The 16,753-nt window shown below is 44.6% G+C and overlaps 1 protein-coding gene across 2 annotated transcripts in view; it reads left to right on the top strand.

Annotated features, from left to right (window-relative positions):
- FOXJ2 (forkhead box J2) overlaps nucleotides 1-16,753 on the top strand; it is a 32,777-nt gene that overhangs the window by 11,999 nt on the left and 4,025 nt on the right. Inside the window, exons 2-10 of one of the 2 annotated variants that reach the window (XM_080580295.1) lie at nucleotides 5,297-5,649; nucleotides 6,186-6,260; nucleotides 8,190-8,258; nucleotides 8,621-8,761; nucleotides 9,103-9,298; nucleotides 11,202-11,531; nucleotides 11,929-12,030; nucleotides 12,509-12,709; nucleotides 13,469-13,567. In XM_080580295.1, coding sequence (XP_080436421.1) covers nucleotides 5,317-5,649; nucleotides 6,186-6,260; nucleotides 8,190-8,258; nucleotides 8,621-8,761; nucleotides 9,103-9,298; nucleotides 11,202-11,531; nucleotides 11,929-12,030; nucleotides 12,509-12,709; nucleotides 13,469-13,567 — 1,546 coding nt within the window. In that variant the 5' untranslated portion in view covers nucleotides 5,297-5,316. Of the gene's footprint in view, nucleotides 1-5,296; nucleotides 5,650-6,185; nucleotides 6,261-8,189; nucleotides 8,259-8,620; nucleotides 8,762-9,099; nucleotides 9,299-11,201; nucleotides 11,532-11,928; nucleotides 12,031-12,508; nucleotides 12,710-13,468; nucleotides 13,568-16,753 lie in introns of both variants that reach the window. The other variant, XM_080580294.1, reaches the window with a different exon arrangement.

Here is a 16,753-nt window from a genome sequence, read left to right as displayed (position 1 = left end):
TAAATGTTAATTGATCGCATACAGTATGCCCCTCAGAGTGTTGTTCCTCACTTTTCATACATTTCTTCAGTTCCTGATATATAAGGAGTAGTGGTACAAGGTAAGGGCTGACTGGCTGAGAACAAGCATTTGCAAAACAGCAGGGTAGGCAAAGTACAGATTTCTTCAGTCCAGCAGCAGGTACAGTACAACCTGATAGACAGAAAGCTGGCTTACGATTTCAACCTGAGGTTCAATTTGTTAGCTGCAGATACTCAAGGTAAGGCAGTAGCTTTCCTGGAACGCTGCAGTGAAGTGTTACTAGTCCCAAGGGAATTAATGGTTATTAACAGGTATTCTGTGCTAGGATTTTCTTTAATACGTTTTCCTTATGAATCAGACAGATTCTTGTGCATTTAACTGTAGATCTGAGTTGGTGCTTGGCTGTCGCTTTTATATCTCTGATCTGTCTTGACTTGGTGTTGTACTGGAACTAGTTAGTACTTGAGGAATGAAGACCGTGCAGTCAATTTCCAGCTGTTGATGGTGCTTACGACTGGCTACCTTACAGCTGTTTTTTAAAGTCAATCAAATATATAAACTGATAACATTTACTTCTGTACATTCAAAATGGGAGATTATGAATTCTGGTCTTTGACTTTCTTCTTATTTCTTTGAAGTTAAATCCGTCTTGCTAATATGGTAGGATTTTTTTAAACACCCTTGATTCTAGTTCAGTATGTTTGTTATTCACTAGTTGTTTTTTTTTTTTTTGTTTTTATTTTCCCCTCTCATTGAGTGGGATTATAAAACAGGAGTTTGCAAGAAGAATTGTCGGGCAATGAACTGGGAAGGGAAAGATCAAAGAACCATCAGCTGCTGAAGTTTGGCTGTAGTGGTGTTATACTGTACCATTAAGTAGTGTCAAGCTGGTGTACGGCTCAGATCAGATGAATGAAAATATGCAGCACAAATTATAGCAAGTACTATTGTTATAGTAATTTAGTAACAAATTACACCAAATTATTTTTGTATCAACATTGTTCTGGAATTGCCACCTTACCTGAGGGTTTGGCTGTGCATGAATATTATAGATCCTTTATTGCCAGGATACAGATTTATAATTCCGGTAATATGTTAAAGTTTAAGCTTGGAAAAACAATCTTATTCCACTGCTTTGAAATATCACAGGTGATTGTTGTCTGTCTAAAAGTCTTTCTGTTCAGAATTACTGTCTAGTGTGTGTATTCTTAAAGAGCTGCTGTATTTTACTGAGAAGTAATTGTTTCAATACGGTTGATTAGTGCATATGCATACATATATTCATATACATATATATTTAATTATATAGATATTTAATGTTTAAGGATTTTGTTTTCTTGTTAAAGTGTTTTATAAACCAGGGAATGAAAAAAAAAGTCAGATTCTTAGTGTGAAAGTAATGGGACCCAATTCTAATCTTGCTTGCCTCCGTGACAAATGTTTTACACGAATACAGTAATGCTTGTATATTTGATAGTTGGTATGTTGCATATCAGCTTTGCGTTTTACTTCATAGCCAATGAAGTAGAGCTAAATGCTCTGCTGACATAAGCTGGGCAAATCTGAATCTGTGTAAAAACTGCAGTGTTTTCTGTTGTTTCTTAATTTTTTTTACTTTCATTTTGGTATCTCAGTCTGCTATAGGCTTTAGTAACTTCATTTTCTTGGTATGTGTTTGTCTTTAAAAAAAGGGGTGTTAGCTGTAACTTGTAACTATTTTGCTTTTGATTTGTATTGTTAGCACAACTGATATTTCTTGATTGTTTAATGCATATGATAAGATGTGTTCTCTGATCGCATTGTGAAAAATTGAAATTTATGTGAGGCACACTTAGAAAATTCAACCTTCATCTGACATTAGTTCATGTTTGTTTCCTCCCAAGTTGATCAAAATAATACTTTTTAGTGAGGGCTGTCCAAGTAGAGTTACCATGCAAGTCTAGCTGTGTTTCAGTTCGATGTCAGCAGTCTCAGCAGTCTTTGTCCGTGTGCCCAAAGCTGTATAAAAATATATTGTTGCTTTACCCTTGTATGATTTGGAAAGGAATAATGCTGCTTTCTGTTTTTTAAAAATGCTTAAGATTGGCTCTTCTTGGTTGAACGGATCTATGTTCAATAAGCAATAACTTTAGCAGGCTACATAATGAATGTAAAGCCTTTTGCAGCTCTCATCACTTAGCTGCAGAGCAAGTAGTCATCGCCGTCATCTGTGATACTGTGGCAGATGAGTAGATAGATAAGGTAGTAGCAGTTGGGCTTTTCCTTTCCTCCACAGGCAGAAAAATGTTTCCACCCACTACAGATACTGTAGTGGTGCAATTTTACTTTTCAATCCATGCAGGCACTGGAGCGTGAGCGGTAACGTTAGCTGTGCCATTAGGAGGTGTTTTCTCAGCCCCGTGTGCTGGAGCAGCTGCTTGTGGAGGTTGAGGGCTGGGTTTTGTTGGTGTGCTGTGTAGGTGGCCGAGGCCTGGAAGGTGTCGTGCGCACATGAAAATGTGCCTGAAAATGAAAGGTTTAGTGTGTAGGAACATGTTGGGAGTGTAGACTTTTTGCATTCTTCTGTACTGTGAGAGCACATCAGTGCAGAAGCGTGAGGTGGGTCAAAAACTGGCCAAATGGCTGGACCTTGAAGGTAGTGGTCAGTGGTGCAGAGTCTGGTTGGAGACCAGCAGCTGCCAGTGAACCCCAGAAGGCAATGCTGGGTGCAGTCCTGTTTAACATTTTAATTAATGATCTGGGTGAGGTGGTGATGACACAAAACTGGGGGGAGTGGTTGACTCACCAGCGGGCTGCACCGCCATCCAGAGGGATCTTGACAGGTTGGAGAGGTGGGCTGACAAGAATCTCATGAAGTTCAACAATGAAAAGTGCAAAGTCCTCCATCTAGGGAGGAACAACCCCAGGCACCGGTACATACTGGGGGCCGCTCAGATGGAAAGCATCTCTGCTGAAAAGGACCTAGGAATCCTGGTGGACACCAAGTTGAATATGAGTCAACCATATGTCAGTGCTGCTAAGAAGGCTAATGGCTTTCTTGGCTGCATTAGGCAAAGTACCACCAGCAGGTCAAGAGAGGTGATCCTTCCCCTCCACCCAGCACTGGTGAGGCCACACCTGGAGCACTGTGTCCATTTCTGGGCTTCCCAAAACAAGAGAAACACGTGAATACTAGAAGGAGTCCAACAGAGGGCTACCAAGATGATCAAGGGACTGAGCACCCCTCCTGTGGGGAGAGGCCAAGAGACCTGTGACTGTTCAGCCTGGAGAAGAGGAGGCTCAGGGGGATCTTAGCAATGTCTATAAATACCTGATGGAAGGGTGCAAAGGAGGTGGAGCCAGGCTCTTTTCAGTGGTGCGCAGTGCCAGGATATGAGGCAGTCAGCACAAACTGAAAGGCAGGAAGTTCCCTCTAAACATCAGGAAACACTTTGCCGCTGTGCAGGTGATGGAGCACTGGCACAGGTTGCCCAAAGAGGCGGTGGAGTCTCCCTCCTTGGAGATCTTCAAAGGCCACCTGGACGTGGTCCTGGGCAGTGTGCTCTGGGTGTCCCTGCTTGAGCAGTGGTGTTGGACCAGATGGCCTCCAGAGGTCCCTTCCAGTCCTAACCATTCAGTGATTCTGTGTAATGCATATGGTTGTGGGGGAAGCATGGGGAGCTTCTGTGTCAAAATGCTGGGTGCATCCATACTGTGTTATTGTAAAATACCTATTTTTAGAATGAGTGTCTATTATACTCTACCAGAGTATTATATCATACTCTGCATGAGTACTCAGATATTCTAATGAATGAATATCTATTTGCGTGTCTCCCTTTCTCATCTGATCTGCTCAGATGAGTGATGGACTTGTGTGGGGGTGTTGACTGGTGAATCTTTCCTATGCAGTGCGTGCTCATGCTAGTCTGTTCTCTCTCATATGTAGGCACATAGTTGATTTGTTACATGAGCATGTACAAAAGCGTGTGCATGTCTTTAGGCATTTAACTTTTGTATGTATTAGCAAGCTATGGGGTGGTGTCATCTAATTCTCTACAGAGATTAATTTCCAAAATGAAAGATGCAGAACTTGCAGCCCAGCAGTGCAGGTTGTGACCATGGAAACTATCTCAGTCCAAACGATAATGATGCTTCTCATTGCAAGTAAAAATAATGATCTTTATGATGCCCTGACTACTCCAAAAGGCAGCATATAAGCTTTTTGTACTGTGTACAAGTTCATCCATGTTTCTGCTATTAAATATTTTATTCCTATAAAATATTTAAGTAGGAAACCCTGGGTACAAGTGCTAGTTATGTTGGACAGGTGCGTTTTAATTCTTTTTTTGGGGGGTGGGGGGGGAATATGTAATATTTATGAAAAGAAAGATCCTGAGTCTGTTTCTACCCTGTGGCAAGCTTGTAGTGTGAGCTTGGATAAGTCCGTTTTTCTTCTGTCTCAGATTTGGGCAAAATATTTGCTTGTTATTTCGTGAATTCAGCAAAATTTAACGCAATCAAAATTGTATGTATATTTAGGAAAAATGGGTTATGGTAGGCAAAGCTTTAACTATTACAAGCTTTATATAGTCTGTTCCACCTCGACATGGTAGATGTAATTATCTATATATAGTATTATGCATGATCTTGGTGTTTTAAAATGAGATATGTAATCCTAGCCCTAAGGAATAGGATTAATTATAATGTCACCTGATGCAAAAAGAGAGAGTGGGCCTTAGAGAGAAATTAATTTCTCCCCAAATTAAGATAGTCACAGTCCTGACTTTTCCAGATGATCTTAATTAGATCATTAGATCAATTGTGGTTTGGATATGGTATGAATGATTGAGTATTCCCTTTTAGCCATGATCCTCCTCTTACATGACACAATAAACCTACTGTATTACAGCTAATCTTGGTGAAGGTCTCAAGGTTATATTACTTAGGTAGTAAAGGAATGAATGTGATATAGCTGCTGAAGAAGGTCCACGTCCTTTGAATAGATCTTGGTTCTTTATCTGAGAACAGTTGGGATGCTCTGGATAAGGCTGTCCTAGCAAAGTTATTGTCAGTGCTGTCCTCGCAAGAATGGTCCTCCTGGAGATGTAGTGGTAGGCCTTTTTGGATGATTATATCTGTCTGTGAATAACGTATACGAAGTAGGATGATCTTCAGTCAGGTATTTTGTGATAGGGGAAGAAGTAGAGAAGGGGAATGCAAATGGATATTTCTGTTCTTACAGTTTACCTTGTTTGTGTATCAGGAGTTTTCATTCTGCTTTTCGGTCTTCTCACAGATACACCTGCTTCCAGCATCATGGCCTCTGACCTGGAAAGCAGCCTCACCTCCATTGACTGGCTCCCACAGCTTACTTTAAGAGCTACTATTGAAAAACTAGGGGGTTCCTCACAAGCAGGACCTCCAGGGGCTGCCCGAAAGTGTCCTCCAGGCTCACCAACTGATCCCAATGCTACTCTCAGTAAGGATGAGGCTGCAGTGCATCAAGATGGGAAGCCACGTTACAGCTATGCCACTCTGATCACGTATGCAATCAACTCATCGCCTGCCAAGAAGATGACACTTAGTGAGATCTATCGTTGGATCTGTGACAATTTTCCCTACTACAAAAACGCTGGTATTGGTTGGAAGGTAAGGACTTCCATAGCTAAAGTGCCCTTTCTGTCTAATAAATGGACGTTATTTTCTTAGTTCTGTGCCAAATATGCTCACTGAGCAAAATCAAGAGAAACAGATGTGAAATTAAATTGACCATTTGGAAGAAATGAAGAGAGATGGAGGTCCCATTTTTTCTGAGATTTTTGTTGCGTGTATGTGGTGGCCCTTAAGAAGAATCCTGGGGAAAAGAGGGAGGAAAATCACCACAAAAAAACAACACCAACAAAAAGAACCCACAAAACCCACGTTACTACCAGTCTCTGCATCACGCTGATACTATTTTCACTGTACCTTTTGTATTTGTATAGGTGGTTCAGCCCCAGTTACTCAGCCTATTCTATTCCTCTCCTTTCCTAAGCTTCTGTTCTGCTGCATGGTGGGTATATGTAGTGAGGTTTGGCTTTTGAGTATACGCTACCCTTCTGTTTTCTCTACCCACTCCTGAGCATACACAGAAGGCTGTACCTTTTTGTTGTAGCACTTACCTGTATCTCTCAATTTCTCTTCAGAACTCTATTCGTCATAACCTCTCTCTGAATAAGTGTTTTCGAAAAGTGCCTCGACCGAGGGATGATCCTGGGAAGGTAAGAAATCTGCATGCTCCTGGGCAAGACATTTTAAACTGCAAGGAATAAGCAGGGGTTGCTCTTTCTAACTCATGACTGGAATTTGAAACCTAAAGTGCAGGCAGAAATGGAAGCAGTAGCAAGATTTACTGCTGTGCTTGGCTACAGAAGCATTTGCTTAAAGGGAACCTGTAAAGGGGCCTGAATGGTTTTAGCACTTCTTTTTCTTATCTGTGATCTTCTGTTAACTTTAAACATAATGGAAAAAGGACTAAATAGGGCTGAGCGTACTTTTTCAGTTTTGTTTCTTCTTCATCTTTACGATGTGGGTCTGGTCCAACCTGTTCTATTATGAAAGGCTTTAGTGGCTGGTGGTGGATGGCAGGATTATGACATGACTTCATAGGTTTCATGGAGGCAAGATCCAGAGAAGTGAGAGCAGAATTACTTACGCAGACTGCAGACAATTTGGCAATGGGGAAAAAAATGTCATGATCAGGTAGTTCAGATCTGTAGATATCAGTTACAAGTATAAGTTAAGAATTTAGTAATTTGTTGTGTTAGTAAAGGCTGATAAAGCTCTGTTAGTATGTAATAATTGTGAAGGAGAATTGCTAGCAAAACCAAGACATGGCAAGCAGATACAACACAAACAAGCAGAAGAAGATGGTGGGGATGAGAAACTATGCATTTAGACAGAAGGCTTTTATTTTATTTATTTATTTTAACTTTCCTCCATCCCTCTGCATCCTAAAGTTGCCAGGCCTTCGTGTAGGCCTTTTCAGGTTATATTTGAAGGACTAGGTGATGCTCAGTTGGCATCTAAAAATTGAAGTAAGGTCTCTGAAGACCACTGCTCAAAAATACTGTTGATTATACGGCTTATTTCAGGGAATCGTGACTGACTTCAGAGTACATGTGTGAAGGTGCTCATTGACATTTTGGGCTGGGTTTGTAATGATAACCCATCCTGTGCTTGTCACTGATTATTCAGGTTCAGTCGGAGGTCAAAATGAGTTAAATCACACCCTGGAGTTCTGTGTATACTGCTTCAGAAAACAACAAACTGACAAAATTATAGACTATTTCAGGTTGAAAGGGACCTCAGGAGGTCAAACACCACTCTCCCCCCTCTCCCAGCTTATCAGACAGGACATGATTGGGTTGTTCAGGTCTTTGATGGGCACTTGTTTAAGTAATGCACCACCATCATTTATATCTGATTGGAATTTCTCTTGACGTAACTTGTGTTTGTTGCATCTTATTTTTGTGCTGTGCATATCTGAGAAGAGTTTGGTTTTGTCACCTTTATAATTTTATCACATAGTTGAAGACAGTGGTTAGATTTCCTTAGCCTTCTCTTCTCCAACCTAAACAGATCTGTCTGTGTGAACTGCTTGTACATCATGTATTTTAGTCCCCTAGCCAACGTGGTGGTCCTCCATTGGATGTTTTCTTGTATGTCAATGTCTTTCTTACCTGGGAAGTCCCCAAAAGGACACAGTACTTAAAGTGAAATCTCACAAGCATGGAAAAAGGGATCCTTCTAGTTCTTTTTGCCCAGTCTGAACACTGAGTTGGTCCTCATTAGTCAATAAAAAATAACATACTGTGAGGAAGGTACTGAAGGGGGGCGTATAGGCCCAAAAGAGTTGGTCTGTCTTGGATCAAAATATCTCTTGCTCTTCTTGGTGTCCTGTCTCAAAGTGATGGAAATGTAAAGCATTCTGCCTTCCACCAGTAGCATCATACCTCATTGTTCAATACAACACGATGCAAGAGAGCAACCTCTGTTTCCAGCACCCAGGTCTCGGTTGTCTGATATTCAGGGTGGTCCTGGTGGTCCTAATGTTTAGTACATGTGGCATTTTTTGAGGCAGTAAATCCCTGCTGCAGGAAGCACTCTGATTTAGTAATAAGTAATTCACCACTGGGTCTTCTTTCCAGGGCTCTTATTGGACAATAGATACGTGTCCAGATATATCTCGCAAGAGGCGGCATCCTCCCGATGATGACGTGAGTGTTACTCTTTCCTGACAGCATGGAGCAGGAGGGGGAATTCCCTTCTTGTTCCAAGGAGTCCTTCCAGCACCAGATGATGCTGTCATTTTGGGGGCAAAGTGTGCACACTGGGGAAACAAAGGCTAGAACTGAATGAATTAATGTGTATATCTTGCTGATTGGCTGTTGCTGCTGCCATTTGGTAGCTAAGTTAATAACGCTTAAAGTCCTTTATCCTGTCTCTTTGGTGACTAAGGCCTAGTCCTCCCGTTTTCTAAGCCATGAACTACAGTGGGGGAGCTGGCTTCCCATCTGCAGTTTCACTTCTCCATCTGTTTTTGATTTGGGCTTCTTTTCTCCTTCTTCCCCATCCACAGATACCACAAGACTCCCCAGAGCAAGAGGCAAGCAAGAGCCCCCGAGGTGCTGTTCCAGTCAGCACAGAAGCCTCTTTGCCATCTGAGGCCACCCCTCAACTGTCACTCCAGAGCACTGCCCCCATTGCCAACTACAGTCAGGTGAGCAGTGGAGAAAAGGACAGAAGCCTTAAGAAGTGAGGGGGGGGGGGGGGGGGGGAGGAAAAAATAAAAAGGAAGGGAAGAAGTTAATCAGACAAAATAAGGAGGAAGTGACATTTAAGAAAGGGCTGGATGGTTGGAGCCAGTGTGCTATGGGGGGTGGTTGGTTAACTTCTGTCAAGGAAAATGGCATTTGGGATGGTCTGTTGGGAGATGAGCTAAGTGATAGGAGGTAGCAGTGCATGTTCTACCTGTAGGTAGTGTTTGGATCCCTGTCAAAAGTTACAAAATATAGTATAAAGCCAAGGCCTTATATCTGTCACGTGTGGACCTTTTAGCAGGCTGCAGGACCTGTGGATGTTGCCTCTACTGTAGCCGGGGGGCAGGGCCGTGAAGGGGCCGATGTGCCACCCCCGCTGTACAGTGCCAACCATGACTTCAAGTTCTCCTACTCTGAGATCAATTTCCAGGATCTTAGCTGGTCCTTCCGAAACCTCTACAAATCCATGCTGGAGAAATCATCTTCCTCTCAGCACGGTGAGTAACAGCATGTGTCACATGGGGTGGGCAGGTATCTGCCTACACAGTCTTGTTCGCTGATCTATCCTTACGCTTTCTGGTCTTTCTTCTTCTAGAAGCCTGTGCAAACAGACTTTCCTTCTTTGGCATTCTGTAATTAGTTCTGCCAGAAGCAGATAAGAAATCTGCCTGCCCTTTCTCTATTGCTTCCCCACTAGTTCACTCAGAATAGAAAGGATTATGATTTAAAAATACCTCGTGTTGATACAAAAGCACATACTAAAATGGTAGAAGTGTAGAGAAATCAAGTCCTGAAGAACAGTGTGTCTGAGAAATAATCACCGTCTGACAAGCTAGAAACTGTAAGAGGGAGAGGGTTGTTGCATTTAGGCAGTGGAATTTCCCCCAAAAGAGAATGGAAGGTCGTCACTGTGAAGATCTTTTAAAAGCAGAATTTGTATGAGACCTTGGAGAATTGAGCTTTGTGGGGAGGAAAGCTTGTAAATCCATTCATAGCTCACATTTCTGTGATTGAGGAACCAGCCACCAGAGGGCAGAATCGCTGTAGGGATGAGATGAGATCTGTGTTTCTGCAGGAAACACTTCAGGAGAGTCCCCAGTTGCTGTCCCGATCTTTAAACATTCTTCTAAATATTAGTCTGGTGTAGGAAGGAATATATGATTAGATGAGCATTTCACCTATGCTGTCAGCTATCATACAGTGCAGGCAGAGTTTGCTACTCTATAGGAGGAGCCTCTTGAAACTTGTAGTTTCAATGAAATAACAAGCTATTACATTTACTACTTTCATCACACTTGCACTTGAGATTACTAGTAGGATTCTGTTGTATGAGATGTTGTACAATGAGAAAGCTACAGAAATGCGGAGAAGAACCTTGACTCCCTTGTGTGCCTTTGTAAAAGTTCAGCAGAGGTCTGTTTTTCAATTCTTCAGCTGTAAGGTAGTCTAGGAAAAGTTGCAGTTTTTAAGGAAATTGTGTTGGCAACTTTTGAGTTAAGATGTTAATATTGACCCTTTTGTTCCATTACAATTAGTAGGATGGTCTAAGGGTTGATTCTGGGTCTAGTGAAAAACTGAGGCTTGCTTGCAGATGGTCAAGTAAGGTCACTGAAAGTAAGGAATGGATAGCTCAGAATAGTGGGCATGTCATGCCTTTCACTGTGACTGTTCTCAGAAGTTCAATGTAAGGGGACAATGAACTGGGAAAGCAAACATAAGAGACAGCAGGAGCTCCTGATGTGGGGAAGAATGGATAACACCTGATGCTTTTGCATGTAGATGATGTCTGAAATGGAAGAGGATAGAAGTGACACACCCAATGAATTGGGAGGAATTAAAGTAATAGAATAAATTTCATAGAATCCATAATAAAGGAGCCCTGACATGTGCTCTGTGTGTAAAAGCAATAGAATGTGTGACTTTTAATGATCTGTGTGAGGAAAAACTGTGACGGTTCCAGACCATGCTGCTTGTAGGATAGGAGCTGAAAGGAGCTTTTGGAACCAGCAAATCAGAATTATCAACTTCTTTATTTTGTAAATGTTTTGTTGCTTAAGTTTGCTTGTGGTCATTTCTAGGAAAACAACATGGGCACGAAATTTCCAGAAAACCCGTGTTACCTGGTGTATATAGGAAAAATCCAAGGAGGCATTTAAGTGCCTAACACTGTACTAAAAGGTTAACTTCTGCTGGGGCTTTCTTTTAGAGCCTTTTGTTCTGAAAAGGACCTGGAGCACAGTGAGAACATAACTATAAAGGTGCTAATTGTTGGCAGCCTCCAGAGGGCATTCCAAAAGCTTCATAAATAGCAGGATGAGCAGTGTGAAATTAGAGATGGATAATTTAATCAGAGGTCTGATTCAAACAGCTCTTAAAGCTCCCTCCTCTTTCACTGCACAGGTTTCTCTTCTCTCCTTGGTGACATGCAACCCTCCAACCACAACTACTACATGTACCAGCAGCAGCAGCAGCAGCAGGGTCCCTCAGCAGTGGGTGCTGCTCCCCCACTCCACACTCCAACCCCAGACGGTTGCCCGTCCCAAGGGGGAAAGCAGCAGGGTGGTGAAAGTTATGTCCCTCCACCAGTGATGTCCATGCACCCTCCTCCAATGCAGCATGGAGGCTACCACCAGCATCAACAACATCACCCACACTCCCACCCACAGCAGCAGCCACATCAGCACCAGCAGCAGCAGCAGTCACAGGCTTCAATCAACAATGCTGGCTTTGGTAAGTCAGGGTTGATGGAAAGAACAGCTGGGGAAAACAGAGCAATGGGGAGCCCTCAGACAAATTCCACAAGTGAGCTTTCCCTAAGTGGTACCTGCAGTGTGAGTAGAAAAAGGGTGAAAATGATTATGATTGAAATCTGAAAGGGAAATTGCCGCCTTACTGAAAGAAAGAGGGATACAGTCACACTGGGTTTGGGATTTTGTTTAGGGATGCAGAATAAAGTCATGGACTAAATGAAAAGGGAGGCACCACACCTGGTCTTCCAAGAGAAAAAATGTTTTCTAGCTACTATAGCATTAGGATCCTTGGTGAAGAGTGGACAGTCATTTTGTATTAAGGGATGGAGGGAAAGTGTATTCTGTACTGTAATAATTTTTTACCTATTTCATTCCAGCATTTCCCCCTGATTGGTGCTCCAACATTGATTCCCTGAAGGAAAGCTTCAAGATGGTAAACCGGCTGAACTGGTCTAGCATTGAGCACTCCCAATTCTCAGGTCAGTGTTGGCCTAGTGATGAGGTCTAGTCACTTAGTGACTAGGGACTGTAATCTATAAAATTTGGGAGTGCTGTGCACAGTGTTCTGGATTTTTTTTCAGTTTAGCTTTGTCAAGTTTTTTGGTTTCTCAGTGACTCAACTCTTCCATTTGTAAAATGAGGGGTCCTGTTTCATGGGTTCTATTAAAGACTCTAAAGCACTTGAATGCTGTAGAAATTTTGGGCGGGAGGTATTAATTTATAGATGTCAGAAACCTAACCAAGATTTTTTCCCTTCTGCTCCTCCCTCCCTCCCTTACCTGAGTCAGTGAGACAACACCTTAAAAAGGGAGCTCTATAGTAGTCCAGTTACCGATTAAAAGCGATGAAGTTGGGTTTGTGGGGGGAAGGTGAGATTTAGAGGTGGAAAACAAAAACTCTTTACAGGGAAGACTGCAGAGTTAGTGCTGTCTTTGACACCGTTCTTGTACTCTGCAGAGCTGATGGAGAGTCTGCGCCAGGCTGAGCGGAAGAACTGGACGCTGGATCAACACCATATTGCCAACCTCTGTGACTCCCTTAATCACTTCCTTACCCAGACTGGTCAGCTCCCTCATCTGGTCGGCCCGCAGCAGCCCCCTCGAATCTCTGATTCTTGTGCTCTGAACAGTGGCAAACAGGAGCAATCCATGAACCAAGGTAACTGGGATGGAAACCGAAATGCCATGCTAATGAAGGTGCAGTTCTCTGAATATCCTAAATTACTTGCCACCTTGCTAGTCAGTGCAGCACCAAGCAGTTCAGGGCTGGGCTGTCAGAAGCCGTCCATACCAACTCAGTCTCCTCTGACTTTAAAGAATTATGATGTCCTATGTTTACGGCCTGGATACACCATTATTATGTGATGCGTACTGCTGAAAGGCTACCTGTCCAGACAGAAATTAGATTAACCTGGAAAAGATTAACCTGGAAAAAGAGAAGGGGAAGGGTTTTTTTGTTTTGTTGTTTTGTTTGGTAATGGTAAGATTTAGAGTTTGCTGTTCTGGATGGCAGGAGCTGTAAAACAGAAAGCTTTCGCTCTCACTTCAGAGAAGGAATGACTTGACAAAAAGTAAGAGGATGCTCTCTGAGCTGAGTGTAGAGGATAACATGGTCTTGGTACAACAGTGATGGTGTGTGTTGCCTAGTGCTAAACTAAATGAGTTCAAAAAAATAAATATTGAGCCATCTTCTGACATTTTTCAATGGAAAAAAAACCTTTACTAATAAGAGAAACTCCTGCAGGTGCCAAGAACAAGATCCTTGACCAAGCTATAGCTTGTGGTTAGGATCCAGCAACTGAACACCACCTCAGTATCCCATAGGTTTGAATGGGTTGCTTTATGGCTGAGCTGCAACCCAGTCAGGACCAAGACAGCTGACCAGAACATTAATAGCTTGTTTTACTTCATTCCACAGTGAACTCCTATGGTCAGCCCCAGCCTCCCCATCTCTTCTCCGGGCCATCTCCTATGTACCAGATTTCCACCCAGGATTCTCCAGGATATAATCGACCAGGTGAGAGGCAATGTTAAGGCATATTTATAGCACAGAACATTGAAAAAACAGAGAATCACAGAACAGCTTGGGTTGGAAGGGACCTTAAAGAACATCCAGTTCCAACCCGCCTTCCATGGGTAGGGGTGCCACCTGCTAGATCAGGTTGCCCAGGGCCTCGTCCAACCTGGTCTTGAACACCTCCAGGGATGAGGCAACCACAGCCTCTCAGAGCAACCTGTTCCAGTGCCTCACCACCCTCTGAGTGAAGAATTCCCTCCTAACCTCTAATCTAAATCTCCCCTCTTTTAGTTAAAAACCATTGCCCCTCATCTTGTCATTATCTGATTGAGCAGAGTCTCTCTTTATCTTTTTGTAAGTCCCCTTTAAGTACTGAAAGGTCGCAGTGAGATCACTCCAGAGCCTTCTCTTCTCCATGCTGAACATCCCCAGCTCTCTCAGCCGTTCTTCATAGGAGAGGTGCTCCGGCCCCTTGATCATCTGTGTAGCCCTCCTCTGGACCTGTTCTAACAGATCCACATCTTTCTTGTGCTGGGGGCCCCAAATCTGGACACAGTACTCCAGATAGGGCCTCACAAGGGCAGAGCAGAGGGGGACAATCACTTCCCTTGCCCTGCTGGCCACTCCTCTGTTGATGCAGCCCAGGATGCCGTTGGCCTTCTGGGCTGCAAGTGAGCACTGTTGGCTCATGTCAAGCTTTCCATCCACCAGAACCCCCAAGTCCTTCTCTGTAGGGCTGCTCTCAGTGAGTGCTTCTCCCAGTCTGTGCTCATGTCTGGGATTGCCCTGACCCAGGTGCAGCACCTTGCACTTGGACTTGTTGAACCTCATTAGGTTCACGTGGACCTACTTCTCAAGCTTGTCCAAGTCCCTTTGGATGGCATCCCTTCCTTATGTTGTACTGACTGCACCACTCAGCTCAGTGTCATCGGCAAACTTGCTGAGGCTGCACTCGACCCCACTGGCTATGTCGATACTCAACAGTACCGGTCCCAGGACAGACCCCTGAGGGACACCACTCGTCACTGGCCTCCACCTGGACATAGAGCCATTGACCACCACTCTCTGAGTGCAACCTTCAAGCCACCTCCAGTCACGAGGGACCTCACCCGACTGCCCGGATTTTTCAAATATGACAAAGAGTGGCATGGCAACTCCATCAACCAGTTCCCTCAGGACCCTGGGATGCATGTCGTCAGGCCCCATAGACTTGTACTTGTTTAGTTTCATCAGGTGGTCTCGAACCTGCTCTTTGCTTACGGTGGGAGGGACTCTGCTCCCCAGCCCTCATCTACAGGTTCAGGGAAATAGGAGACATGCGAAGCCTGACTGGCAGTGAAGACTGTAGCCAAGCTGTTAAGTACCTCAGCCGTCTCCATGTGTGTTGTTACCCGTTCACCCTTCTTGGTCATCAGAGGGGGAACACTCTCCTTGACCTTTCTTTTCTGGCCAATGTACCTATAGAATCCCTTCTTGTTATTCTTTGCATCCCTTGCCAAGCTCAGTTCCATCCATGCCTTGGGTTTCCTAATCCCATCCCCGCACATCCAGACAGCATCTGTGTACTCTTCCCAGGCCACATGTCCCTGCCTCATGCCACTGCCTATGCATTTCTTCCTTGCACCTGTTTAACCAGCAGGTCCTTGTGCAGCCATCCTGGTTTTCTGCCCTCCCTGCTCACTTTTTTTTAGACAGGTGGATGGAGAGTTCTTGTGCTCTTCAGAAAAACATCCTTGAAGAATTGTAAGCTCTGTTCAGCTCCTTTGTCCCTAAGGACGGTGTTCCAGGGGATCTCATCCACTAGGCCTTTAAATAGCTGGAAGTTTGCTCTTTGGAAGTTCAGGGTCCTGACTTTGCTCTTTGCCAGGCCCATGTTCCCTGAGACTACAAACTCAACCAAGGTGTGGTCACTGCAGCCCAGACTGCCTCCAATCTTAACTTCTTTAAAGAATTCATCTGCACCGGTAAGCATCAGGTCCAGTAACTCTTCTCCTCTGATAGGTTTGTCTAATAAATGGACCAGGAAGTTCTCCTCAACGCATTCTAGGAGTCTCCTGGATTGCTTACAGCCTGCTGTGTGGCTTTTCCAGCAGACATCTGTGTGGTTGAAGTTCCCCATCAGGATGAGAGTGTGCAAGCATGACGCTTCTTGTAGTTGAAGCAAGAAGGCGGCCTCATCAGCAGGCTCCCCTTGATCAGGCAGCCTGTAGTAGGCCCCAACACAAGGTGCTCTTTATTGTTCCGGTCCTTAACTTTCACCCACAAGCTCTCAACCTGTCCATGGTGTGGTGGTTTTACTCGGGTGGGTGGCTGAACTCCACCACAACCGCTCTCTCACTCCCCCTCCTGAAAGAGGAACGGGGAGAAAATATGATGAAAAGGGCTCAAGGGTTGAGATAAGGACGAGGAGATCGCACAGTAATTATCGTGACGGGCAAAACAGACTCAGCACAGGGAGACAGTAAGATTTATTGCCTATTACTAACAAGCTAGAGAAGTGAGAAACAAAGGAAAGAAACCAAAAGCACCTTCCCCCCCATCCACCCTCTTCCACCTCCTCCCCCCAAGTGGCGCAGGGGAACTGGGGAATGGGGGCTATGGTCAGTCTATAGCGCTTCTTCTCTGCCGCTCCTTCTTGGTCACTCTCGTCCCCTGTGCTGTGGGGTCCCTCCCACGGGATGCAGTCCTTGCTGAACTGATCCGGTGTGGGCTTTCCACAGGCAGCAGCTCTTCAAGAACTGCTCCAGATATGGGTCTGTACCACGGGGTCCATCCCTCAGGAGCAAACTGCTCCAACCTGGGTCCCCCACAGGCAGCAGCGCCCCCCAGACCCCCTGCTCCTGCGTGGGCTCCTCTCCACGGGCTACAGGTCCGGCCCGGAATCTGCTCCGGCAGGGGTCTTCCACAGGCCGTAGCCTCCGTCAGTGCAGGTCCACCTGCTCCACCGTGGTCTCCTCCACGGGCTGCAGGGTGGAACCCTGCTCCACTGTGGTGCTGCAGGGGGACAGCCTGCTTCACCATGGTCCTCACCACAGACCGCAGGGGACTTCTGCTCTGGCGCCTGGAGCACCTCTCTCCCTTCTTCTTCACAGACCTTGGCGCCTGCAAGGCTGTTCCTCACTCCTCTCACTCTCCCAGCTGCTGTGTGGTGCAGTGTTTTTTTTCCCCTGTCTTAAGTATGCTCTC

The sequence above is a fragment of the Anser brachyrhynchus genome (assembly GCF_964034855.1).
Source record: "Anser brachyrhynchus genome assembly, chromosome: 1".
NCBI classification, from domain to species: Eukaryota; Metazoa; Chordata; class Aves; order Anseriformes; family Anatidae; genus Anser; species Anser brachyrhynchus.
Note: the sequence above shows the minus strand (reverse complement) of the source record. Positions and strands in the feature narration are given on the sequence as shown.